The 26,768-nt window shown below is 45.4% G+C and overlaps 1 protein-coding gene across 1 annotated transcript; it reads left to right on the top strand.

Moving 5' to 3' along the window:
- The first annotated feature begins 7,855 nt into the window (after positions 1–7,855).
- LOC124293248 lies at positions 7,856–8,596 on the top strand. The gene has a single exon (XM_046733433.1). It carries the CDS (start codon positions 7,856–7,858, stop codon positions 8,594–8,596), a length of 741 nt encoding a protein of 246 aa, XP_046589389.1.
- Positions 8,597–26,768: the final 18,172 nt, after the last annotated feature.

Here is a 26,768-nt window from a genome sequence, read left to right as displayed (position 1 = left end):
AAACATCGTCAACTTCCCCTCTTCATTTTTTCACGCCTGATCAATTGAACTCTTATTATTCCTTAATCTCTAGTTCCTTACCAGCTTGTTCAAATGGTGAATTGCAGGCAATTAAAAGCCATGTTGATACCTCGAATCATCTGTTTCAGTTCGAGCATGTAACGGAGAATGATGTACTCCGGTTAATTATGTCCTATATCTCTAATTCTCATTCGACTGGACCTGACGGTATTCCGTCTTTCATTATTAAAAAAGCAGCTCCATTGCTGGTTCCTTTCTTACAGAAATTGTTCAATTCCTGCTTTGACAACTCGTTCTTTCCGGCGAGTTGGAAACGATCATTTATTAGACCTTTGTCAAAACAAAATACACCTTTGTCTCCTTCGGATGCTCGACCAATTGCGAACTTGTGCGAACTCTCCAAAATCTATGAAAAGATTGCTCATAACCAGATCATTAAATATCTTACTTACTATAATATTTTGGATTCTCGCCAATCAGGGTATCGCATAGCTCACAGTACACAGACAGCCTTGTTTCGCCTTTGCCATGACATTAGAAAGTCTGCTTATGGTAGACGTGTCACTATTTTAGTTCTCTTTGACTTCAGCAAAGCCTTTGACACGGTCTCTCATTTCACTCTGCTGAAAAAGCTCCGTGACATTGGTTTTTCTGAATCGTCTCTGAGCTGGGTTTATTTCTGTCTCACTGGTATAACTCAGGCGGTCATAGATAAGGCAAATATTTCGCACTGGCTTCCTATCACATCGACTGTTCCGCAAGGCTCTGTATTAGGACCCTTATTGTTTTCTATCTTTATCAATCACATAGGAGCTTTTCTCAAGTATTCCAACCACATAGTGTTTGCTGATGATACTCAAATCTACTTGAACTGTCACCTGTCAGAGCTCAATGTAGGGTTGGCTAATATACTATATGATATCAACCAGATATCTGAATATGCGAATAAAAATAGCCTTAAATTAAATTTAGCGAAGTCTTCTGTAATGATCTGTGGTAGTGGAGCAAACGTTCAGTCCATTGACTTCAAACTATTGCCGGTCATGGCAATAAATCAGACCACTATACCTTAATGTACAGGAGGCTCGTAATCTGGGAGTTATATTGCAAGCAAATCTTTCTTGGACTGGTCATGTCCAAGCAATATCTGGCAAAGTGAATATACACTTCATAGATTAAAATATCACAAGAACTCACTATCAACTGAACTTCGCATAAAATAAGTCTCAACTCTAATTTTTGCTTTACTTGACTATTGTTGTGTTGTGTACAATGACTTGTCACACAAGCTTGACTTAAAACTTCAGCGACTGGTAAACAGTGCGATACGATTCATTTTTGATCTACGTGGTGATGTACTGTAACGTGGCAGTTCGGCTAGGCCTGCCCGTTACAAGAGACTCCCTGAACCCTGGGCGAGATCTCGGAATCAGGGTCTAGAAAATCGAGTCGCGGAATAATTTCAGAGAGCGCCAGAACTGGAGTCACGCACCCGAGCTTCGACAGGGACGAAATAGAGCATTGCGACCCAGATATTTCAGGCTTTTGTTTTTAATTTTTTTTCGAGTGCACCGGCTACCCTCCAGTGACCAACTCCAACACCGAACATCTTTCGAGGCAAGGCGAAACCACGACGATCTCGCGGGAAGGACACCGAGGCTGCGGAGGGGGAGGCAACGCAGATCCCTGCAGCGAGGGAATCCAAGGCGGACGCGATTCCCGCTGGCGGCCGGCGCGCCGCAGCCTCCCCGCTCACCCCGCTTACGCCCAACCAAGGCAACCGCGAGGTACCAGCTAGCGACGAGGGAGCACCACCCCGCCCAACCCCAGGACTACGTAGAGCTGCGCGGGAGACGACATCGCGATCTAGCCTTAAGTTCTGCGCCGCGTAGAGACGACAGGTGCGCGGCAAGTTGCGCAATCCCCAAAATCGATGACCGATCGATTGTTGCGCATTCTTAGGGTGATGACGTCACGAAAAATTAGCGCGACGAGATCGGCGTGGCGACCATCCTAGATCACTCTAGTTCTGGCGGTTCACGAGAACTAGTGCGCGTAGCGATTGTGCGTTTTTTTTGTTGTTCGGGCTTCGAGTGATTGCGAGAAAAATGGCCGGAAGAAACCACGAGGGAGTTGGCCCTTTTGTCGAGTGGATGTGGAGCGGTAAGCGTTGCTAACATTCTCGCGATCGAATTTCGAGGGTAATTGAGTAAAGGCTGATCAGATAAAGGATAGCCGTTTGGTAGTTTGCGTGTCGAAAAGTACTCGAAATTCGTTTGCCGGTTCTTTTGCTTGGTGACCGTAGCCTGAGTTGCGCGTGAGAGAGTAACGTTAACTTCGGGGAATCCAGAAAATCGAGTCGAGCCACGGGTTGAGCCGAGACGTTAGTGTCTCGAGCTTGAGTGTAACCGAGGTCCGTTACACGGGGTCATTTCACGTCATCCGGCACATCTTCGATTATCGTATAGGTCGCGAGCAATCACGGGGAGCATTCGAATTCGCGACTGCGTCCCGCCGTCGCCGAGGAAGGGAAGCTCGGGTGCGTGCTGATAAGAGTATGCGTTTTTAGAGGAGGATCGCGGGTGTCGCGACGAGCCTCGCATCACTTTAGTTATTTAATATTCTTTTTAGTTATTTAATATCCTTTTTGTTTTCCTTTCTTCTTTTTTTGTTTGCATTATCAGTTAGTATTAAGTTGGCGATCAGCGCCATTTTGTAAAGGACGTTCGCGGGCAGCGCATCGAGTCCTATTTTGTTTTTGGTTTTTAGGAAGTAGGTTATTGTTAAGACGGCGACTAGCGCACGTAGGCCGTAGAGGTCTCCTAGATTTATTCACCTTTTTTTTTGTTGTTATTATTTTTTTATTTTTATTTTATTTGGAGTACTTCTACCTTTCTTATTTAGTTGAGAAAAAAAAAAGTAACATTGTATTTGGAATCGCGAAAGACGACGTGCGTGGTCGTATTATCATCATTTTTATTTTTTTTTATTTTTATTTCTTTTGTTTCTGTATTATCGCTAATGAGAAATATATCATTGGAATTTTATAGTAATTTAGCCACTTCACGCGTTGGCGTACCTGTGTTGCAATTCTCTCGACTCAAAATTTACCCCTCCCCTCTCCGCGGTACTGAGCTACCGAGCATATGGTCGCGGTGTGTCGTATTATCGATTTCGAGGCGTGTTGATCACGCCAGGCGCCCAACAAACTTCGCGACATTGTTTCAGATCAAGGATACCTCGCCGGACGCCAAATTATTGTGCACGCGGTAAGTTCCCGGTTATTTGCTCCGAGTAACCGAGGTGCAGAAAAATCCACGTCACAGTACATATCACCCTGTATCGATTACGGTTGAAGTGGCTGTCAGTGTCAATCAGGAGGAAGTACTTTGTAGCTATAGTTACTTATAATATACTACATAACCATGCCCCGTCGTACCTACTCGAACTATTTCCTCTACATCATGATTCTGCTCGACATTCGTCACGTCTTCGCATGGCTGATACTTTTTATTTTCCGTTACATAGAACCTGCATTTACCGCAACTCCTTCTACCTCACTGCTGTCTACCTATGGCATTCTCTTCCTCTGGACATTACTTCCTCGCCCTCATGTGCTGTGTTCAAGACCAAGGTGTATGAGTACCTCTTATCAAACGAGGTATCTGCCCTAGCTAGCCAGATGAATTAACTTATGGATAATTACCCCAAGTAACGGTATAGCCCAAGTTACCCCTGTGCGAAAAAAAAAAATGTTTATGAAATGCATCATTAGGTTACTATTCTAGCTTATTTTTATTTCATTTCATTTCGCTTATATGATTGTGTTTTTCGTTTATTCTACTTACTTTACTTTATTCTATCTAAATTTTTCTTGGTTACTTTATTTGTGTTCAATTTAATTTTAACTCAGTTTATTAGATTATTTCATTTTATTTTATTTTATTATACTTCAGTATACTTCACACGATTGTTAAATACTTTTCCTACTCTGTTGTTTTTCTCTTGCCTCAAAATGTTCTGGGGCATGATAAAACATTTATCTTTCTCTCTATCTATCTCTCCCTCCCTCTCCGTTTTTTTAGAACGCTGTGTCTGGGTGAGCCGGGACTCCTCGGTGACCAGCTTCGACTTAGGTCTGACCTGGTGAGACGCCGTGACTTGACCCGGACGGCATGCTTTAGGTCCCATCTGCCCGGACGGTGACTTTCCTATCGTAACTTCTCAACTGAGGAGTTCGCCCGCTCCCTTGACTCTATGAATTGGGACTGCTTCTTTCCACCTGCCTCCGCTAATGAGCTGCTGCAGCGTCTCCAGGGCAATCTCACCACCGCCTTGTACCTACTGGCACCCACCCGCACATTTCTCTCCAAGCGTCGCGCCCCGCCCTGGATCACTTCTGACCTGCGGGCCCTTGAGCGAGAGAGGGATGCTCTCTACCGACGGTACAAGCGCACTCGCGACGGGACCGATCTTCTCTCCTACCACGGCTCCCGCGATGCCCTCCACAGGCGCATCTCTGCGGCCCGCACCACTTTCCATGCCGACCGGTTGTCTAATGCCTCCGGCTCCCGGGCCCTCTAGAATGAGCTTCGATCCCTCGGGCTGGCCTTCTCCCAGATTAGCGACTGTGCCGGGTTCTCTCTAGAAGAACTAAATATCCATTTCGCGGCGGTCTCCTGCCGTCCTGGAGCATCTCAGGAGGTCGAGGAGTTCTTTCGCGGCCTACCCCCGCCTAGTTATGATGACACTTCATTCTACTTTGCCGACGTGTCTCCGGCTGCTCTTCACAGTGCGATCTTTCACTTCTCGTCTCAATCCCGGGGGGTTGATGACCTCTCACTCCGCAACATTAAGGAGGCCCTTCCGGCCATTTTTCCATTCCTGCTGCTTCTCGTCAACCAGTCGCTCAACTCCGGTGTTTTCCCGGCGTCTTGGAAGAAGGCCCGTATCATCCCGTTGGCTAAGGTCAAGTCTCCCACCTCTCTCCAGCAGATGCGTCCCATCGCGAATTTATGCCTCTTGTCTAAGGTGCTTGAGCGCGTCGTGCTCCTTCAGATGCTGACTTATCTGGAGAGCCGCTCTCTACTCGACTCTCGACAGTCCGGCTTCCGCCCGGGCCTTAGCACGCAAACTGCCCTACTCAAGCTTGCGGACGATGTGCGTCGCGGCGTCAACGACCGCCTGGTCACAATCGTCGTACTGTTCAATTTCAGCAAGGCGTTCGACTCTATCCCTCACGCCTTGCTTCTCGCCAAGCTCAGGGCGATCGGCTTGTCACAGCACGCCTTGACCTGGACATCCAGTTACCTCCGAGGCCGCTCGCATGCAGTGGTTGGCCCTTCTGGGGAACTTTCCTCCTGGGCATCACTTGATCAAGGAGTCCCCCAGGGTTCCGTTCTGGGTCCCCTGCTCTTCGTTGCTTTCATCAACGACATCGCACGCGCTCTTCGTCACACCGAACACCTGTTATACGCCGACGACCTACAAGTTTACCTGCAGTGCCCTGCAGCTGAGGTTCCGAAGGCCATAGCGCGCTTAAATCTCGACGTTGCAGCGGTCCAGGAGTGGTCTCGTGCTAACTCCCTCTCTCACAACGCCTCCAAGACCCAGGCCATCATTCTCGGTAGCTCCTCGTTTGTCACTAGACTTAACGCTACGCCTCTTCCGCCGGTGGTAGTTAATGGAGTTTCTGTCCCCTTTTCCCGCACTGTGCGGAACTTGGGGTTAATTTTCGACAGCTCGCTCTCCTGGACTCCCCACGTTGATGCTGTGTCTGGGCGATTGCACTTCGCTCTCCGCCAGCTTTCTGCCTCCCGTAAACTGCTCACTTTCTCCTTGCCCAACTACCTCGTCACGGCCCTGGTCTTCCCGCCCCTGGAGTACTGCTCAGTAGTCTTTAATGATATTTCTGGCGTACTTAACACCCGCCTGCAAAGTCTACTGAACTGTTGTACCCGCTTTGTTTGCGGGGCTGCTAAAGATGAGCACATAACTCCTCACCGTCGCGCTCTGGGTTAGCTCTCTGTGCGTGATCGCAGACTATACTTTCTTGGTAGCCTGCTCTTCGGCGTCCTACACACAGACGCGCCAGACTATTTGCGTGCCCTCTTTGTCGTCCGCCTTGCCAGCGCACCTGGATCCAGCAGGCTCGTGAGGGGTAGCCACGCTAGTGAGGGTTGTCCCTCGCTTCGTCACCGAGTCCTAGGACCGCAGGTCCTTCGCGGTTTCCGGTATCCTCTTCTGGGAGTCTCTCCCTCAGGAACTGCGTGAGTCTTTGTTCAGTGCCTGAGCGTCGTTTTGTGCCCGTGTCATTGCGATCTCCGTGCGAGCCGCGCTCGAACGATTCGTCTCCGCAGGGATGCCAAATCTCGCGTAGATGAGGAGGCGAGCGCGCATCACGCATTTTTTAAAACAGTCGAGTTGAGTCGTCCGTCTAGTGACGATCGTGAGTGACGCCGTGCGTTCTCTCGTACCACGACCAAAAGACGAGAGGCCCAAATATACTCTCGTATACGTTCGCTCTACAGAGTAAGGTAGATGAGTACGGCCCGAGTGTCTCTCATTCTACACGGGACCGAGTGCCCATACACGCATACCATGGGTCTTGCACCCTTCCATCATACAACGAGTTCGAGCGCTCTTGGTGTACTACCAACACCAATCATACTCTCATACACGTTCGCTCCTCGGAGTAAGGCAAATGCAAATCATACGAAATTCGATCGAATCGAATAAAACAAAAATCGCAATACGAAACGCACTCGAGATCGCGGTGGCATGAGCCAAACGGGCTGTAACCGGCATATACCCATTCATATACACAATCGACACATGCTTTTATACGTTTACAAATACACGTTCATACTTCGTGGGTTTTTATGCCACAAGGCTTTTCCCACAAGAGCCAATAAACATTCATAATTCGATGGCTCAAACGCGAGAGTTTTTTTATTCAAGAAACCTTAACCTCTATCCTTCATACTAATAAAAAAGGTTCAGTTCAAAACTACGAGGCAACTTCGCCTATGAAGAAGCTTCGACTATACAGTCTTCCTCAGTCGCCGGTTTTCCGCGTATAGCTGGTTCAGGTTTCTTGCAGGTAGTCTTGTTCTTGTCCAACATTGTCATGGACATAATAAACAACTCTCTCTCTCTCTCTCTGTCTCTCTCTCTCTCCCTCTCCCTCTCCCTCTTCCAGGTTTTTTTCCTCCCCCGTCGCTCACGCAAAATTTGAGCTAAAAATCGTCGTTGCTCTCTCCTTTGAGCTACGGGATGAGGCAATAAACTGAAGAGTGGTATCCTATAACCTAAAATTATTGACTGGAACGACTTGGCAGTTAACGGACGGACAGTTTGCTGTTTACAACTCCTACGCTACCTTCCCTCTTCCCATTGGACGACCGCTAGGGAATTTCTCTCAAATAATACTCTGAAACTGGAATTAATCTCAAGTACCTGTTTACGTCAATGCTTGGTTCCCGTGTGCTTCAGCGTGTGCGTGTCTACTGTGAGTTCGATTTATGCGGTGTGTTAGTATCTACACGACCTTTTACCGTGTCTCTGTGACATTTCTCTCAGCTGGTATTGTTGTTGCTTCTCATTACACCAAATCGGTTGCATGTCTGACACTTGCTTTAAGTGCAAACGGCTTGTAGCCGGTGAAAAACTCAGGTGTGTAGACTGCTCAAAAAGTTTTCATCTAGGGTGTTATAGATACTATACGAGCAGTAGAAACTCTAGTCCCTGTTGTTATAAAAATCTTGGTAGCAAGCCATCGAGTAGTACTCAAAATATCAGAGAGCAGCTGAATTGTATTGTTGATACACCAGTCATGTCTCGATCGGGCAGAACTCTTGACTCGATAGCAGCCCTTCTAAACAAAAATGTAGATACACTTCATGCTTTTATCAACTGTCAGAATACATTTAACTCTAATATGACATCTAAGCTTAATGCTATCGAGAATATTGTTAAAACTGTGAGTGATCAAGGTGACAGACTAGCACAACTAGAGGCCAGCAACGTGTTACTTAATAGGGAAATTGATTCTTTACGAGATTCATTAACCAATACACCTGTCAACTCCTCTGCCCAGATCACCATTGCTGGTATACCATTCACAGTTACTGATAATCCATTAGAAGTCGTTACCAAAGTTCTGACTGTGCTTGGTGTCCCTGAACTCGCTTCTGACATACTCGACATTCGTCTAATCACCCGCAGAGCTCCTTCGAGTCAAAATCCTGAGCGGGTTAACACTAGTGAGGCATCAAAATCATTTATTGTCTTCTTTAAATCCTCACAGATCAGTAGCCATATTATAAGGAAAAAGCGTTCGCACGGCGTATTAGCAGTTAGTGATGTTTTTGCATGTGATAAGCGTGGCAATATTTTTGTCAACGAGTTTCTTCACCCAAACACTTATAACTTGTTGCGCAAAACTGAAAAGATCGCGTCTGACAGAAATTGGAAATATGTATGGTCTAGGGAGGGTCAGATCTACGCACGTAAGCAAGATGGATCTCAGCCTATTCGCATCACATCTGAGGCTGATCTAGACAAATTAGGTTGACTAAATCGTGTACGGAGCTCTCGAAAAGCAGTGAGATTGTATGATAGTGCTACGTCCTTGAAAATCTGTCAATTTAATGCAAACTCGTTATTGGGCCACATTGACTACATCAAATCATATCTTAGCGAACATTTTGATCCCGTTATTTCTATATCTGAAACATGGCTCAAGCCTGAAATTTCATATGATCTTGTTAAGATTCCGAACTATTTTATTATTCGTCATGATAGAATAGGAAAGGGATGTGGAGGTGTTGCGTGTTATATTCATGAGTCATTAAAAGCCAATCTATTAGCAGCTTCACCCTGTTTGTATTCTAATCAACCTGAGTTTCTCCTGCTTGACATACACTATCCTAACCAGGACTCTATATTATTCACGTCCATGTACAGGCCGCCCAAAAGTAAACTATTCACTGACTATATAAACACTTTCTGCGAGTTTAGTCATTTCTTCAAAAATGTCGTAATTGCTGGTGATCTGAATTGTGATCTTTTGTCTAACTCTGTTGAATCTAGATATCTTAGTGAGATGGTTTCTTCTCTATCATTATACCTGGTTGAATCCCAAGCGACGCATCATACATCCACGTCCGATACGCTTATTGATGTCATAATTATTGATAGCAGTGACAAAAACATTGCCTTCACAAAGTCTGAAACACCATTTATTGCAGGGCATGACCTTCTTGAACTCTCGTATGCCTTTATTACACCGCAGAATCCTGACCAAATAATAGTTCGCCGCAACTTCAAGAATTTTGACGTTAGTGCATTAAATACAACTGTGGAATTATCTCTTGTTAAGATAGTAGAGCTTGTACCCACAAATTCCTCAATCTCTGATGATATTAACGTGTTTCTTAAGGCCTTAGAAGGTATCTTACTTTTAGCTCTTGGCATTCATGCTCCTTTCAAGAATTTTATTGTACGCAAGCCTATTGCACCATGGCTCACACCAGAATTAAAATTGCGTATTAGAAAACGCGACGCCCTTTATAAACAAGCAAAAAGGGCTAATAGCCTATTAGGGTATGCAATTTATCGGAAATTCAGAGACGAGTTGACGTCTGAGTTGAAACGTGTGAAAAGTGAGTACAACTTTACTAGACTAGCCAATGTTAACAATGTTAACAAACTGTGGAAGGAGCTTGCGACCCTTGGACTAGTTAAAACATCGTCAACCTCCCCTCTTAATTTTTTCACGCCTGATCAACTGAACTTTTATTATTCCCCAATCTCTAGTTCCTTACCAGCTTGTTCTAAAGGTGAATTGCAGTCAATTAAAAGCCATGTTGATATCTCGAATCATCTGTTTCAGTTTGAGCACGTAACGGAGAATGATGTACACCGGTTAATTATGTCCTATATCTCTAATTCTCATTCGACTGGACCTGACGGTATTTTGTCTTTCATTATTAAAAAAGCAGCTCCATTGCTGGTTCCTTTCTTACAGAAATTGTTCAATTCCTGCTTTGACAACTCTTTCTTTCCGGCGAGTTGGAAACGATCATTTATTAGACCTTTGTCAAAACAAAATACACCTTTGTCTCCTTCGGATACTCGACCAATTGCGAACTTGTGCGAACTCTCCAAAATCTATGACAAGATTGCTCATAACCAGATCATTAAATATCTTACTTATTATAATATTTTGGATTCTCGCCAATCAGGGTATCGCACAGCTCACAGTACACAGACAGCCTTGCTTCGCCTTTGCCATGACATTAGAAAGTCTGCTGATGATGGACGTGTCACTATTTTAGTTCTCTTTGACTTCAGCTAAGCCTTTGACACGGTCTCTCATTCCATTCTGCTGAAAAAGCTCTGTGACATTGGTTTTTCCGGATCGTCTCTGAGCTGGGTTTACTCCTATCTCACTGGTAGAACTCAGACGGTCATAGATAAGACAAATATTTCGAACTGGCTTCCTATCACATCCGGTGTTCCACAAGGCTCTGTATTGGGACCCTTATTGTTTTCTATCTTCATTAACGACATAGGTGCTTCTCTCAAGTATTCCGACCACATAGTGTTTGCTGATGATACTCAAATCTACTTGAGCTGTCACCGGTCAGAGCTCAATGTAGGGTTAGCTAAGATACTATATGATATCAACCAGATATCTGAGTATTCGAATCAAAATAGCCTTAAATTAAATTTAGCGAAGTCTTCTGTTATGATTTGTGGTAGTGGAGCAAACGTTCAGTCCATCGATTTTAAACTATTGCCGGTCATGGCAATTAATCAGACCTCTATACCTTATGTACTAGAGGCTCGTAATCTGGGAGTTGTATTGCAAGCAAATCTTTCTTGGGCTAGTCATGTAACAACAATATCTCGCAAAGTGAATTTCACACTTCACAGATTAAAATATCACAAGAACTCGCTGTCAACTGAACTTCGCATAAAATTAGTCTCTACTCTAATTTTTCTTTTACTCGACTATCGTTGTGTTGTGTACAATGACTTGTCACACAAGCTTGACTTAAAACTTCAGCGATTAGTAAACAGCGCAATACGATTTATTTTTGATCTACGTGGTGATGTACATATCACCCCGTATCGATTACGGTTGAAGTGGTTGTCAGTCTCAAACAGGAGGAAGTACTTTGTAGCTATAGTTACTTATAATATTCTGCATAACCATGCCCCGTCGTACTTACGTGAACTATTTCCCTTACATCATGATTATACTCGTCATTCGTCACGTCTGGGCATGGCTAATACTTTTCATATTCCGCTACATAGAACTTGCATTTACTGCAACTCCTTCCATCTCACTGCTGTTTACCTATGGCATTCTCTTCCTCCTGTCATAACTTCCTCGTCCTCATGTGCTGTTTTCAAGGCTAAGGTGTATGAGTACTTCTTATCTAATGAGGTTTCTGCCCTAGCTAGCCCGATTAATTAACCTATCTATATACTACCTAAGTTATAGTATTGCGTAGTGCTAGTTTATTTTTTTTTATTTCATTTCGCTTATTTGATTGTGTTTTTCATATAATCTACTCACTTTAATTTATTCTAACTGAAATTTATTATTTTATACTTCATATTATATGTTATTTTATTTTATTTAATTTGATTTCATTGTATTGTATATTATATTATGTTTCATTTTATTTTATTTAATTATATTTTACTTTTATACTTGTGTATATTATTAATATTTTATACGTAGTTTTTCTCTTGCCCCAAAGTATTGTAGGGCATAATAAAACATCAATGTGTCCCTCTCCCTCTCCCTCTCCCTCTCCCTCTCCCTAACCCTCTCTCCCTCTCCCTCTCCCTCTCCCTCTCCCTCTCCCTCTCCCTCTCTCTCTCTCTCTCTCTCTCTCTCTCTCTCTCTCTCTCTCTCTCTCTCTCTCTCTCTCTCTCTCTCTCTCTCTCTCTCTCTCTCTCTCTCTCTCTCTCTCTCTCTCTCTCTCTCTCTCTCTCTCTCTCTCTCTCTCTCTCTCGTCCTCTTCGCTTCTCGTGAATTTCTCTTCTTTTTACTTGTTGCTGCTTCGCAGGCCGTGGTCGTTAAGTGTCAAGTGTTGATGCGTCGCAGCGCGCTGCAACAAATAGATGTACTATCTATACGAATATAAGATTACAAGAGAGGGTAATACGGTAGTCTGTAGCTTTAAGAAGAGTCAAACAGGTAGTTACGTTTCTAATTTCCACATCTGTCCTTGTGGAACATACTTCAATACGCCCGTTATCGGAGTAAGGGCAGAAGAAGTTATTGCTAGAGGCACTATTTCCTCTAGAATACCCAACCCAATATGATTCAGGGTAGAAGAGACAAAAGGTAATTGACAGCAATTACTGAGTCATCTACATACAATCGCTAGGGTTGGTAAAGCAGAACTAAAGCATTTTTCAAACTTTCAATACGTGCTTACGAGTTCAACTTCGGACTTTGCAATTATGTCGATCGAGTATCATGCCTTGGGCTCCAAGCCTCAGGCATTGGCTGCACATCTGATTGAGAAGACTTACGAAATCTCAGGGATAACTCCTGAAGATATTGTTAAGAAACACGATGCAGACCAGTTTGATTTCAGCCAGTTGGAAGCTGATTTCAAGACTCACTGCATTGACTATATGGAAGCATTGAGTCCAGGATTACCATCAATGGCAATAGATTTCTGCGCCAAAATCATCTTTGAAGTCGGGCCAAAGTCGCGAAAAGTCAAAAAGGGGACATCTCATAAAAAGTGGAAGTTCATTTTCACAAAAGTCTCAGTCAAGCATGTGGTCTTTGTTGCCACATATAAACAGGGGACATCGGAGTACAAGCAGGACTCAGCTGCTAGGCACATGGTAGTTTCTTTGGAACAGGCAGGGTTGTAGGCTTCAGAGACTTTCTCAAGGTTGGCAATGTTTGCTTATAATTCAGCAGTACCTCACATCCTGTCAACCCCGCTTGCTGGGGCAATATTCAGTAGAGATGATATTCCTGACTTGGCAAGGGAACTAGGTGAAGAAGTGGTTGAGGTTATTGTTAAAATAAACCAAAGCTGTCGGAGTAGCGGGCATTATCTGCGTATGTCATCTTCTGAAATTGCTATGTGTGCTTCGGTTTCAGCTACAAGAAACCTCAAAGAGGCATCAATGAGGGCTGCAATCGTCTCAAAGGTAACAAAGCAATACATAATGTAGAACAAGAAGCCAGTTATGGAGAAATTCAAAGTGATAGCTAAGTATGCAACAGGTGGCGTACCTGCTGAATTCCAGTACGAAAAATTAGTAGAGGAATATGATAGAGCTCGATTAACCAAGAGCTCAGTATTGAGGCAAAGGTCAGCAATTGCACAGTCTACTTTATATTCTACTGTGCATGCACAGATAGGCCGAGAGACAAGTGCAGAACCACACACTGGAAGCATGCCTCAAGCCCCACGTTGGGCGCTAATTTTGTGACGGGTTTTGAGTCCGCACTTATACTGTGGAAGGGGGGAACAATTAGAGACGAGGCGAGAAAGTCGGGGCCGATAGAATAGGTAAAACTTGGTGTGTATATTTGTGAAGGGGGGGTACATGTGTTGCGATCGGGGGGGTGAGTCGACCTAAACTATGAAAGGTACAAAAGGGTTGTAGACTTTGACGGGGTCTGATCACGCCTCAGCCCTTAGCGTCACTTAATCCTGACTCATAGATACGCGCGCGGAGGGTAGGGGGGGGGGGGGGGGGTGTAGGGTGACAGGGAGGTGAGGTAGAAGGGTCGGTATTGCGGGGGGTGGGGGGGTGTAGTGTGACGGGGAGTGTGAGGTAGAAAGGGTTGGTATTGCGAGGGGAGGAGCAGATCGGCTGTAGAATGCAGGCTAACCTGGTGTCGTCGGCGCGTGTAGGTAATGGTGTACGTGTAACGGTGTGAGTGTCGGTGTCTCTCTCGTTTTCTCTCTCTCTCTCTCTCTCTCTCTCTCTTTCTCTCTCTCTCTCTCGCTCGCCCTCTTCGCTTCTCGTGAATTTCTCTCCTATTTACTTGTTGCTGCTTCGCAGGCCGTGGTCGTTAGGTGTCAAGTGTCGACGCATCGCGGCACGCTGCAACACATAGATGTACTATCTATACGAATATAAGATTACAAGAAAGGGTAATACGGTAGTCTGCAGCTTTAAGAAGAGTCAAACAGGTAGTTACGTTTTTCATTTCCACATCTGTCCTTGTGGAACATACTCCAATCCGCCCGTTATCGAAGTAAGGGCAGAAGAAGTTATTGCTAGAGGCACTATTTCCTCTAGAATACCCGACCCAATATGATTCAGAGTAGAAGAGACAGAAGATAATTGGCAGCAATTACTGAGTCATCTACATACAATCGCTGGGGTTGGTGAAGCAGAACTAAAGCATATTTACGAACTTTTGATATGTGCTTACGAGTTTAACTTCGGACTTTGCAATTATGTCGATCGAATATCATGCCTTGGGCTCTAAGCCTGAGACATTGGCTGCACATCTTATTCAGAAGACTAACAAAATCTCAGGGATAACTCCTGAAGATTTTGTTAAGAAACATGCTGCAGACCAGTTTGATTTCAGCCAGTTGCAAGCTGATTTCGAGACTCACTGCATTGAATATATGGAAGCATTGAGTCCAGGATTACCATCAATGGCAATAGATTTCTGCGCCAAAATCATCTTTGAAGTCGGGCCAGAGTCGCGAAAAGTCGAAAAGGGGACATCTGATAAAGAGTGGAAGTTCATTTTCACAAAAGTCTCAGTCAAGCATGTGTTCTTTGTTGCCACATATAAACGGTGGACATCGGAGTACAAGCAGGACTCAGCTGCTAGGCACATGGTAGTTTCTTTGAAACAGGCAGGGTTGTAGGCTTCAGAGACTTTCTCAAGGTTGGCAATGTTTGCTTATAATTCAGCAGTACCTCACATCCTTTCAACCCCGCTTGCTGGGGCAATATTCAGTAGGGATGATATTCCTGACTTGGCAAGGGAACTAGGTGAAGAAGTGGTTGAGGTTATTGTTAAAATAAACCAAAGCTGTCGGAGTAGCGGGCATTATCTGCGTATGTCATCTTCTGAAATTGCTATGTGTGCTTCGGTTTCAGCTACAAGAAACCTCAAAGAGGCATCAATGAGGGCTGCAATCGTCTCAAAGGTAACAAAGCAATACATAATGTAGAACAAGAAGCCAGTTATGGAGAAATTCAAAGTGATAGCTAAGTATGCAACAGGTGGCGTACCTGCTGAATTCCAGTACGAAAAATTAGTAGAGGAATATGATAGAGCTCGATTAACCAAGAGCTCAGTATTGAGGCAAAGGTCAGCAATTGCACAGTCTACTTCATATTCTACTGTGCATGCACCGATAGGCCGAGAGACAAGTGCAGAACCACACACTGGAAGCATGCCTCAAGCCCCACGTTGGGCGCCAATTTTGTGACGGGTTTTGAGTCCGCACTTATACTGCGGAAGGGGGGAACAATTAGAGACGAGGCGAGAAAGTCGGGGCCGATAGAATAGGTAAAACTTGGTGTGTATATTTGTAAAGGGGGGGTACATGTGTTGCGATCGGGGGGGTGAGTCGACCTAAACTATGAAAGGTACAAAAGGGTTGTAGACTTTGACGGGGTCTGATCACGCCTCAGCCCTTAGCGTCACTTAATCCTGACTCATAGATACGCGCGCGGAGGGTAGGGGGGGGGGGGGGGTGTAGGGTGACAGGGAGGTGAGGTAGTAAGGGTCGGTATTGCGGGGGGTGGGGGGGGTGTAGTGTGACGGGGAGTGTGAGGTAAAAAGGGTTGGTATTGCGAGGGGAGGAGCAGATCGGCTGTAGAATGCAGGCTAACCTGGTGTCGTCGGCGTGTGTAGGTAATGGTGTACGTGTAATGGTGTGAGTGTCGGTGTCTCTTTCGTTTTCTCTCTCTCTCTCTCTCTCTTGCTGGCCCTCTTCGCTTCTCGTGAATTTCTCTCCTTTTTACTTGTTGCTGCTTCGCAGGCCGTGGTCGTTAAGTGTCAAATGTCGACGCGTCGCAGCACGCTGCAACACATAGATGTACTGTCTATACGAATATAAGATTTCAAGAGAGGGTAATACGGTAGTCTGTAGCTTTAAATAGAGTCAAACAGGTAGTTACGTTTCTAATTTCCACATCTGTCCTTGTGAAACATACTTTAATCCGCCCGTTATCGGAGTAAGGGCAGAAGAAGTTATTGCTAGAGGCACTATTTCCTCTAGAATACCCGACCCAATATGATTCAGGGTAGAAGAGACAGAAGATAATTGGCGGCAATTACTGAGTCATCTACAAACAATCGCTAGGGTTGATAGAGCAGAACCAAAGCATATTTTCGAACTTTTGATACGTGCTTACGAGTTCAACTTCGGACTTTGCCATTACGTCGATCGAATATCATGCCTTGGGCTCCAAGCCTGAGGCATTGGCTGCACATCTGATTGAGAAGACTTACGAAATTTCAGGGATAACTCCTGAAGATTTTGTTAAGAAACATGCTGCAGACCAGTTTGATATCAGCCAGTTGCAAGCTGATTTCAAGACTCACCGCGTTGACTATATGGAAGCATTGAGTCCAGGATTACTATCAATGGCAATAGATTTCTGTGCCAAAATAATCTTTGAAGTCGGGCCAGAGTCGCGAAAAGTCGAGAAGGGGACATCTGATAAAGTGTGAAAGTTCATTTTCACAAAAGTGTCAGTCAAGCATGTTGTCTTTAATGCCACATATAATTAGGAAACATCGGAGTACAAGCAGGACTCAGCTGCTAGGCACGTGGTAGTTTCTTTGAAACAGGCAGGGTTGTTGGTTCGAGAGACTTTCTCAAGGTTAGCAATGTATGCATATAATTTAGCAGTACCTCACATCCTTTTAACCCCGCTTGCTGGGGCAATATCCAGTAGAGATGATATTCCGAACTTGGCAAGACAACTAGGTGGAGAAGTGATTGAGGTTATTGTAAAAAGGAAACCAAAGCAGTCAGAGTGGCGGGCATTATCTGCGTATGTCATCTTCTAAAATTGCTATGTGTGCTTCGGTTTCAGCTACAAGAAACCTCAAAGAGGCGTCAATGAGGGCTGCAATCGTCTCAAAGGTAACAAAGCGATACATAATGTAGAACAAGAAGCCAGTTATGGAGAAATTTGAAGTGATAGCTAAGTATGCAACAGGTGGCGTACCTGCTGAATTACAGTACGAAAAATTAGTAGAGGAATATGATAGAGCTCGATCAACCAAGAGCTCAGTATTGAGGCAAAGGTCAGCAATTGCACAGTCTACTTTATATTCTACTGTGCATGCACCGATAAGCCGAGAGACAAGTGCAAAACCACACACTGGAAGCATGCCTTAAGCCCCACGTTGGGCGCCAATTCTGTGACAGGTTTTGAGTCCGCACTCATACTGCGGAAGAAGGGAACAATTAGAGACGGCGCGAGAAGGTCGGGGCCGATAGAATTGGTAAAACTTGGTGTGTATATTTGTGAAGGGGGGGTACATGTGTTGCGATCGGGGGGGTGAGTCGACCTGAACTACGAAAGGTACAATAGGGTTGTAGACTTTAACGGGGTCTGATCACGCCTCAGCCCTTAGCGTCACTTAATCCTGACTAATGGATACGCGCGCGGCAGGGGGGGGGGGAGTGTGTAGGGCGACGGGGAGTGTGAGGTAGAAAGGGTCGGTATTGCGGGGGGTTGGGGGGGGGGGGTCTAGTGGGACAAGGGTGTAGTGGGACGGGGAGTGTGAGGTAGAAAGGGTTGGTATTGCGAGGGGAGGAGCAGATCGGCTGTAGAATGCAGGCTAACCTGGTGTCGTCGGCGAGTGTAGGTAATGGTGTACGTGTAACGGTGTAAGTGTTGGTGTCTCTCTCGTTTTCTCTCTCTCTCTCTCTCTCTCGCTGGCCCTCTTCGCTTCTCGTGAATTTCTCTCCTTTTTACTTGTTGCTGCTTCGCAGGCCGTGGTCGTTAAGTGTCAAATGTCGACGCGTCGCAGCACGCTGCAACACATAGATGTACTGTCTATACGAATATAAGATTTCAAGAGAGGGTAATACGGTAGTCTGTAGCTTTAAGAAGAGTCAAACAGGTAGTTACGTTTCTAATTTCCACATCTGTCCTTGTGGAACATACTTCAATACGCCCGTTATCGAAGTAAGGGCAGAAGAAGTTATTGCTAGAGGCACTATTTCCTCTAGAATACCCAACCCAATATGATTCAGGGTAGAAGAGACAAAAGGTAATTGACAGCAATTACTGAGTCATCTACATACAATCGCTAGGGTTGGTAAAGCAGAACCAAAGCATTTTTCAAACTTTCAATACGTGCTTACGAGTTCAACTTCGGACTTTGCAATTATGTCGATCGAGTATCATGCCTTGGGCTCCAAGCCTCAGGCATTGGCTGCACATCTGATTGAGAAGACTTACGAAATCTCAGGGATAACTCCTGAAGATATTGTTGAGAAACACGATGCAGACCAGTTTGATTTCAGCCAGTTGGAAGCTGATTTCAAGACTCACTGCATTGACTATATGGAAGCATTGAGTCCAGGATTACCATCAATGGCAATAGATTTCTGCGCCAAAATCATCTTTGAAGTCGGGCCAAAGTCGCGAAAAGTCAAAAAGGGGACATCTCATAAAAAGTGGAAGTTCATTTTCACAAAAGTCTCAGTCAAGCATGTGGTCTTTGTTGCCACATATAAACAGGGGACATCGGAGTACAAGCAGGACTCAGCTGCTAGGCACATGGTAGTTTCTTTGGAACAGGCAGGGTTGTAGGCTTCAGAGACTTTCTCAAGGTTGGCAATGTTTGCTTATAATTCAGCAGTACCTCACATCCTGTCAACCCCGCTTGCTGGGGCAATATTCAGTAGAGATGATATTCCTGACTTGGCAAGGGAACTAGGTGAAGAAGTGGTTGAGGTTATTGTTAAAATAAACCAAAGCTGTCGGAGTAGCGGGCATTATCTGCGTATGTCATCTTCTGAAATTGCTATGTGTGCTTCGGTTTCAGCTACAAGAAACCTCAAAGAGGCATCAATGAGGGCTGCAATCGTCTCAAAGGTAACAAAGCAATACATAATGTAGAACAAGAAGCCAGTTATGGAGAAATTCAAAGTGATAGCTAAGTATGCAACAGGTGGCGTACCTGCTGAATTCCAGTACGAAAAATTAGTAGAGGAATATGATAGAGCTCGATTAACCAAGAGCTCAGTATTGAGGCAAAGGTCAGCAATTGCACAGTCTACTTTATATTCTACTGTGCATGCACCGATAGGCCGAGAGACAAGTGCAGAACCACACACTGGAAGCATGCCTCAAGCCCCACGTTGGGCGCTAATTTTGTGACGGGTTTTGAGTCCGCACTTATACTGTGGAAGGGGGGAACAATTAGAGACGAGGCGAGAAAGTCGGGGCCGATAGAATAGGTAAAACTTGGTGTGTATATTTGTGAAGGGGGGGTACATGTGTTGCGATCGGGGGGGTGAGTCGACCTAAACTATGAAAGGTACAAAAGGGTTGTAGACTTTGACGGGGTCTGATCACGCCTCAGCCCTTAGCGTCACTTAATCCTGACTCATAGATACGCGCGCGGCGGGCAGGGGGGGGGGGGGGGGGGGGGATGTAGGGTGACGGGGAGGTGAGGTAGAAGGGTCGGTATTGCGGGGGGTGGGGGGGTGTAGTGTGACGGGGAGTGTGAGGTAGAAAGGGTTGGTATTGCGAGGGGAGGAGCAGATCGGCTGTAGAATGCAGGCTAACCTGGTGTCGTCGGCGAGTGTAGGTAATGGTGTACGTGTAACGGTGTAAGTGTTGGTGTCTCTCTCGTTTTCTCTCTCTCTCTCTCTCTCTCGCTGGCCCTCTTCGCTTCTCGTGAATTTCTCTCCTTTTTACTTGTTGCTGCTTCGCAGGCCGTGGTCGTTAAGTGTCAAATGTCGACGCGTCGCAGCACGCTGCAACACATAGATGTACTGTCTATACGAATATAAGATTTCAAGAGAGGGTAATACGGTAGTCCGTAGCTTTAAATAGAGTCAAACAGGTAGTCACGTTTCTAATTTCCACATCTGTCCTAGTGGAACATACTTCAATCCGCCCGTTATCGAAGTAAGGGCAGAAGAAGTTATTGCTAGAGGCACTATTTCCTCTAGAATACCCGACCCAATATGATTCAGGGTAGAAGAGACAGAAGATAATTGGCGGCAATCACTGAGTCATCTACAAACAATCGCCACGGTTGGTAGAGCAGAACCAAAGCATATTTTCGAACTTTTGATACGTGCTTACGAGTTCAACTTCGGACTTTGCAATTACGTCGATCGAATATCATGCCTTGGGCTCCAAGCCTGAGGCATTGGCTGCACATCTTATTCAGAAGACTAACAAAATCTCAGGGATAACTCCTGAAGATTTTGTTAAGAAACATGCTGCAGACCAGTTTGATTTCAGCCAGTTGCAAGCTGATTTCGAGACTCACTGCATTGACTATATGGAAGCATTGAGTCCAGGATTACCATCAATGGCAATAGATTTCTGCGCCAAAATCATCTTTGAAGTCGGGCCAGAGTCGCGAAAAGTCGAAAAGGGGACATCTGATAAAGAGTGGAAGTTCATTTTCACAAAAGTCTCAGTCAAGCATGTGTTCTTTGTTGCCACATATAAACGGTGGACATCGGAGTACAAGCAGGACTCAGCTGCTAGGCACATGGTAGTTTCTTTGAAACAGGCAGGGTTGTAGGCTTCAGAGACTTTCTCAAGGTTGGCAATGTTTGCTTATAATTCAGCAGTACCTCACATCCTTTCAACCCCGCTTGCTGGGGCAATATTCAGTAGGGATGATATTCCTGACTTGGCAAGGGAACTAGGTGAAGAAGTGGTTGAGGTTATTGTTAAAATAAACCAAAGCTGTCGGAGTAGCGGGCATTATCTGCGTATGTCATCTTCTGAAATTGCTATGTGTGCTTCGGTTTCAGCTACAAGAAACCTCAAAGAGGCATCAATGAGGGCTGCAATCGTCTCAAAGGTAACAAAGCAATACATAATGTAGAACAAGAAGCCAGTTATGGAGAAATTCAAAGTGATAGCTAAGTATGCAACAGGTGGCGTACCTGCTGAATTCCAGTACGAAAAATTAGTAGAGGAATATGATAGAGCTCGATTAACCAAGAGCTCAGTATTGAGGCAAAGGTCAGCAATTGCACAGTCTACTTCATATTCTACTGTGCATGCACCGATAGGCCGAGAGACAAGTGCAGAACCACACACTGGAAGCATGCCTCAAGCCCCACGTTGGGCGCCAATTTTGTGACGGGTTTTGAGTCCGCACTTATACTGCGGAAGGGGGGAACAATTAGAGACGAGGCGAGAAAGTCGGGGCCGATAGAATAGGTAAAACTTGGTGTGTATATTTGTAAAGGGGGGGTACATGTGTTGCGATCGGGGGGGTGAGTCGACCTAAACTATGAAAGGTACAAAAGGGTTGTAGACTTTGACGGGGTCTGATCACGCCTCAGCCCTTAGCGTCACTTAATCCTGACTCATAGATACGCGCGCGGAGGGTAGGGGGGGGGGGGGGGTGTAGGGTGACAGGGAGGTGAGGTAGAAAGGGTCGGTATTGCGGGGGGTGGGGGGGGTGTAGTGTGACGGGGAGTGTGAGGTAAAAAGGGTTGGTATTGCGAGGGGAGGAGCAGATCGGCTGTAGAATGCAGGCTAACCTGGTGTCGTCGGCGTGTGTAGGTAATGGTGTACGTGTAATGGTGTGAGTGTCGGTGTCTCTCTCGTTTTTTCTCTCTCTCTCTCTCTCTTGCTGGCCCTCTTCGCTTCTCGTGAATTTCTCTCCTTTTTACTTGTTGCTGCTTCGCAGGCCGTGGTCGTTAAGTGTCAAATGTCGACGCGTCGCAGCACGCTGCAACACATAGATGTACTGTCTATACGAATATAAGATTTCAAGAGAGGGTAATACGGTAGTCTGTAGCTTTAAATAGAGTCAAACAGGTAGTTACGTTTCTAATTTCCACATCTGTCCTTGTGAAACATACTTTAATCCGCCCGTTATCGGAGTAAGGGCAGAAGAAGTTATTGCTAGAGGCACTATTTCCTCTAGAATACCCGACCCAATATGATTCAGGGTAGAAGAGACAGAAGATAATTGGCGGCAATTACTGAGTCATCTACAAACAATCGCTAGGGTTGATAGAGCAGAACCAAAGCATATTTTCGAACTTTTGATACGTGCTTACGAGTTCAACTTCGGACTTTGCCATTACGTCGATCGAATATCATGCCTTGGGCTCCAAGCCTGAGGCATTGGCTGCACATCTGATTGAGAAGACTTACGAAATTTCAGGGATAACTCCTGAAGATTTTGTTAAGAAACATGCTGCAGACCAGTTTGATATCAGCCAGTTGCAAGCTGATTTCAAGACTCACCGCGTTGACTATATGGAAGCATTGAGTCCAGGATTACTATCAATGGCAATAGATTTCTGTGCCAAAATAATCTTTGAAGTCGGGCCAGAGTCGCGAAAAGTCGAGAAGGGGACATCTGATAAAGTGTGAAAGTTCATTTTCACAAAAGTGTCAGTCAAGCATGTTGTCTTTAATGCCACATATAATTAGGAAACATCGGAGTACAAGCAGGACTCAGCTGCTAGGCACGTGGTAGTTTCTTTGAAACAGGCAGGGTTGTTGGTTCGAGAGACTTTCTCAAGGTTAGCAATGTATGCATATAATTTAGCAGTACCTCACATCCTTTTAACCCCGCTTGCTGGGGCAATATCCAGTAGAGATGATATTCCGAACTTGGCAAGACAACTAGGTGGAGAAGTGATTGAGGTTATTGTAAAAAGGAAACCAAAGCAGTCAGAGTGGCGGGCATTATCTGCGTATGTCATCTTCTAAAATTGCTATGTGTGCTTCGGTTTCAGCTACAAGAAACCTCAAAGAGGCGTCAATGAGGGCTGCAATCGTCTCAAAGGTAACAAAGCGATACATAATGTAGAACAAGAAGCCAGTTATGGAGAAATTTGAAGTGATAGCTAAGTATGCAACAGGTGGCGTACCTGCTGAATTACAGTACGAAAAATTAGTAGAGGAATATGATAGAGCTCGATCAACCAAGAGCTCAGTATTGAGGCAAAGGTCAGCAATTGCACAGTCTACTTTATATTCTACTGTGCATGCACCGATAAGCCGAGAGACAAGTGCAAAACCACACACTGGAAGCATGCCTTAAGCCCCACGTTGGGCGCCAATTCTGTGACAGGTTTTGAGTCCGCACTCATACTGCGGAAGAAGGGAACAATTAGAGACGGCGCGAGAAGGTCGGGGCCGATAGAATTGGTAAAACTTGGTGTGTATATTTGTGAAGGGGGGGTACATGTGTTGCGATCGGGGGGGTGAGTCGACCTGAACTACGAAAGGTACAATAGGGTTGTAGACTTTAACGGGGTCTGATCACGCCTCAGCCCTTAGCGTCACTTAATCCTGACTAATGGATACGCGCGCGGCAGGGGGGGGGGGGAGTGTGTAGGGCGACGGGGAGTGTGAGGTAGAAAGGGTCGGTATTGCGGGGGGTTGGGGGGGGGGGTCTAGTGGGACAAGGGTGTAGTGGGACGGGGAGTGTGAGGTAGAAAGGGTTGGTATTGCGAGGGGAGGAGCAGATCGGCTGTAGAATGCAGGCTAACCTGGTGTCGTCGGCGAGTGTAGGTAATGGTGTACGTGTAACGGTGTAAGTGTTGGTGTCTCTCTCGTTTTCTCTCTCTCTCTCTCTCTCTCGCTGGCCCTCTTCGCTTCTCGTGAATTTCTCTCCTTTTTACTTGTTGCTGCTTCGCAGGCCGTGGTCGTTAAGTGTCAAATGTCGACGCGTCGCAGCACGCTGCAACACATAGATGTACTGTCTATACGAATATAAGATTTCAAGAGAGGGTAATACGGTAGTCTGTAGCTTTAAGAAGAGTCAAACAGGTAGTTACGTTTCTAATTTCCACATCTGTCCTTGTGGAACATACTTCAATACGCCCGTTATCGAAGTAAGGGCAGAAGAAGTTATTGCTAGAGGCACTATTTCCTCTAGAATACCCAACCCAATATGATTCAGGGTAGAAGAGACAAAAGGTAATTGACAGCAATTACTGAGTCATCTACATACAATCGCTAGGGTTGGTAAAGCAGAACCAAAGCATTTTTCAAACTTTCAATACGTGCTTACGAGTTCAACTTCGGACTTTGCAATTATGTCGATCGAGTATCATGCCTTGGGCTCCAAGCCTCAGGCATTGGCTGCACATCTGATTGAGAAGACTTACGAAATCTCAGGGATAACTCCTGAAGATATTGTTGAGAAACACGATGCAGACCAGTTTGATTTCAGCCAGTTGGAAGCTGATTTCAAGACTCACTGCATTGACTATATGGAAGCATTGAGTCCAGGATTACCATCAATGGCAATAGATTTCTGCGCCAAAATCATCTTTGAAGTCGGGCCAAAGTCGCGAAAAGTCAAAAAGGGGACATCTCATAAAAAGTGGAAGTTCATTTTCACAAAAGTCTCAGTCAAGCATGTGGTCTTTGTTGCCACATATAAACAGGGGACATCGGAGTACAAGCAGGACTCAGCTGCTAGGCACATGGTAGTTTCTTTGGAACAGGCAGGGTTGTAGGCTTCAGAGACTTTCTCAAGGTTGGCAATGTTTGCTTATAATTCAGCAGTACCTCACATCCTGTCAACCCCGCTTGCTGGGGCAATATTCAGTAGAGATGATATTCCTGACTTGGCAAGGGAACTAGGTGAAGAAGTGGTTGAGGTTATTGTTAAAATAAACCAAAGCTGTCGGAGTAGCGGGCATTATCTGCGTATGTCATCTTCTGAAATTGCTATGTGTGCTTCGGTTTCAGCTACAAGAAACCTCAAAGAGGCATCAATGAGGGCTGCAATCGTCTCAAAGGTAACAAAGCAATACATAATGTAGAACAAGAAGCCAGTTATGGAGAAATTCAAAGTGATAGCTAAGTATGCAACAGGTGGCGTACCTGCTGAATTCCAGTACGAAAAATTAGTAGAGGAATATGATAGAGCTCGATTAACCAAGAGCTCAGTATTGAGGCAAAGGTCAGCAATTGCACAGTCTACTTCATATTCTACTGTGCATGCACCGATAGGCCGAGAGACAAGTGCAGAACCACACACTGGAAGCATGCCTCAAGCCCCACGTTGGGCGCCAATTTTGTGACGGGTTTTGAGTCCGCACTTATACTGCGGAAGGGGGGAACAATTAGAGACGAGGCGAGAAAGTCGGGGCCGATAGAATAGGTAAAACTTGGTGTGTATATTTGTAAAGGGGGGGTACATGTGTTGCGATCGGGGGGGTGAGTCGACCTAAACTATGAAAGGTACAAAAGGGTTGTAGACTTTGACGGGGTCTGATCACGCCTCAGCCCTTAGCGTCACTTAATCCTGATTCATAGATACGCGCGCGGAGGGTAGGGGGGGGGGGGGGGGGGGGTGTAGGGTGACAGGGAGGTGAGGTAGAAAGGGTCGGTATTGCGGGGGGTGGGGGGGGTGTAGTGTGACGGGGAGTGTGAGGTAAAAAGGGTTGGTATTGCGAGGGGAGGAGCAGATTGGCTGTAGAATGCAGGCTAACCTGGTGTCGTCGGCGTGTGTAGGTAATGGTGTACGTGTAATGGTGTGAGTGTCGGTGTCTCTCTCGTTTTCTCTCTCTCTCTCTCTCTCTTGCTGGCCCTCTTCGCTTCTCGTGAATTTCTCTCCTTTTTACTTGTTGCTGCTTCGCAGGCCGTGGTCGTTAAGTGTCAAATGTCGACGCGTCGCAGCACGCTGCAACACATAGATGTACTGTCTATACGAATATAAGATTTCAAGAGAGGGTAATACGGTAGTCTGTAGCTTTAAATAGAGTCAAACAGGTAGTTACGTTTCTAATTTCCACATCTGTCCTTGTGAAACATACTTTAATCCGCCCGTTATCGGAGTAAGGGCAGAAGAAGTTATTGCTAGAGGCACTATTTCCTCTAGAATACCCGACCCAATATGATTCAGGGTAGAAGAGACAGAAGATAATTGGCGGCAATTACTGAGTCATCTACAAACAATCGCTAGGGTTGATAGAGCAGAACCAAAGCATATTTTCGAACTTTTGATACGTGCTTACGAGTTCAACTTCGGACTTTGCCATTACGTCGATCGAATATCATGCCTTGGGCTCCAAGCCTGAGGCATTGGCTGCACATCTGATTGAGAAGACTTACGAAATTTCAGGGATAACTCCTGAAGATTTTGTTAAGAAACATGCTGCAGACCAGTTTGATATCAGCCAGTTGCAAGCTGATTTCAAGACTCACCGCGTTGACTATATGGAAGCATTGAGTCCAGGATTACTATCAATGGCAATAGATTTCTGTGCCAAAATAATCTTTGAAGTCGGGCCAGAGTCGCGAAAAGTCGAGAAGGGGACATCTGATAAAGTGTGAAAGTTCATTTTCACAAAAGTGTCAGTCAAGCATGTTGTCTTTAATGCCACATATAATTAGGAAACATCGGAGTACAAGCAGGACTCAGCTGCTAGGCACGTGGTAGTTTCTTTGAAACAGGCAGGGTTGTTGGTTCGAGAGACTTTCTCAAGGTTAGCAATGTATGCATATAATTTAGCAGTACCTCACATCCTTTTAACCCCGCTTGCTGGGGCAATATCCAGTAGAGA

This window comes from Neodiprion lecontei, chromosome 3, assembly GCF_021901455.1.
Source record: "Neodiprion lecontei isolate iyNeoLeco1 chromosome 3, iyNeoLeco1.1, whole genome shotgun sequence".
Taxonomy (NCBI): domain Eukaryota; kingdom Metazoa; phylum Arthropoda; class Insecta; order Hymenoptera; family Diprionidae; genus Neodiprion; species Neodiprion lecontei.
The sequence above is the reverse complement of the archived record's forward strand: the minus strand, read 5'-3'. Positions and strand labels throughout refer to the sequence as shown.

Coding starts and splice junctions, on each gene's coding strand:
- LOC124293248 (XM_046733433.1), top strand. CDS start 7,856: ATGTCTCGATCGGGCAGAACTCTTGACTCGATAGCAGCCCTTCTAAAC.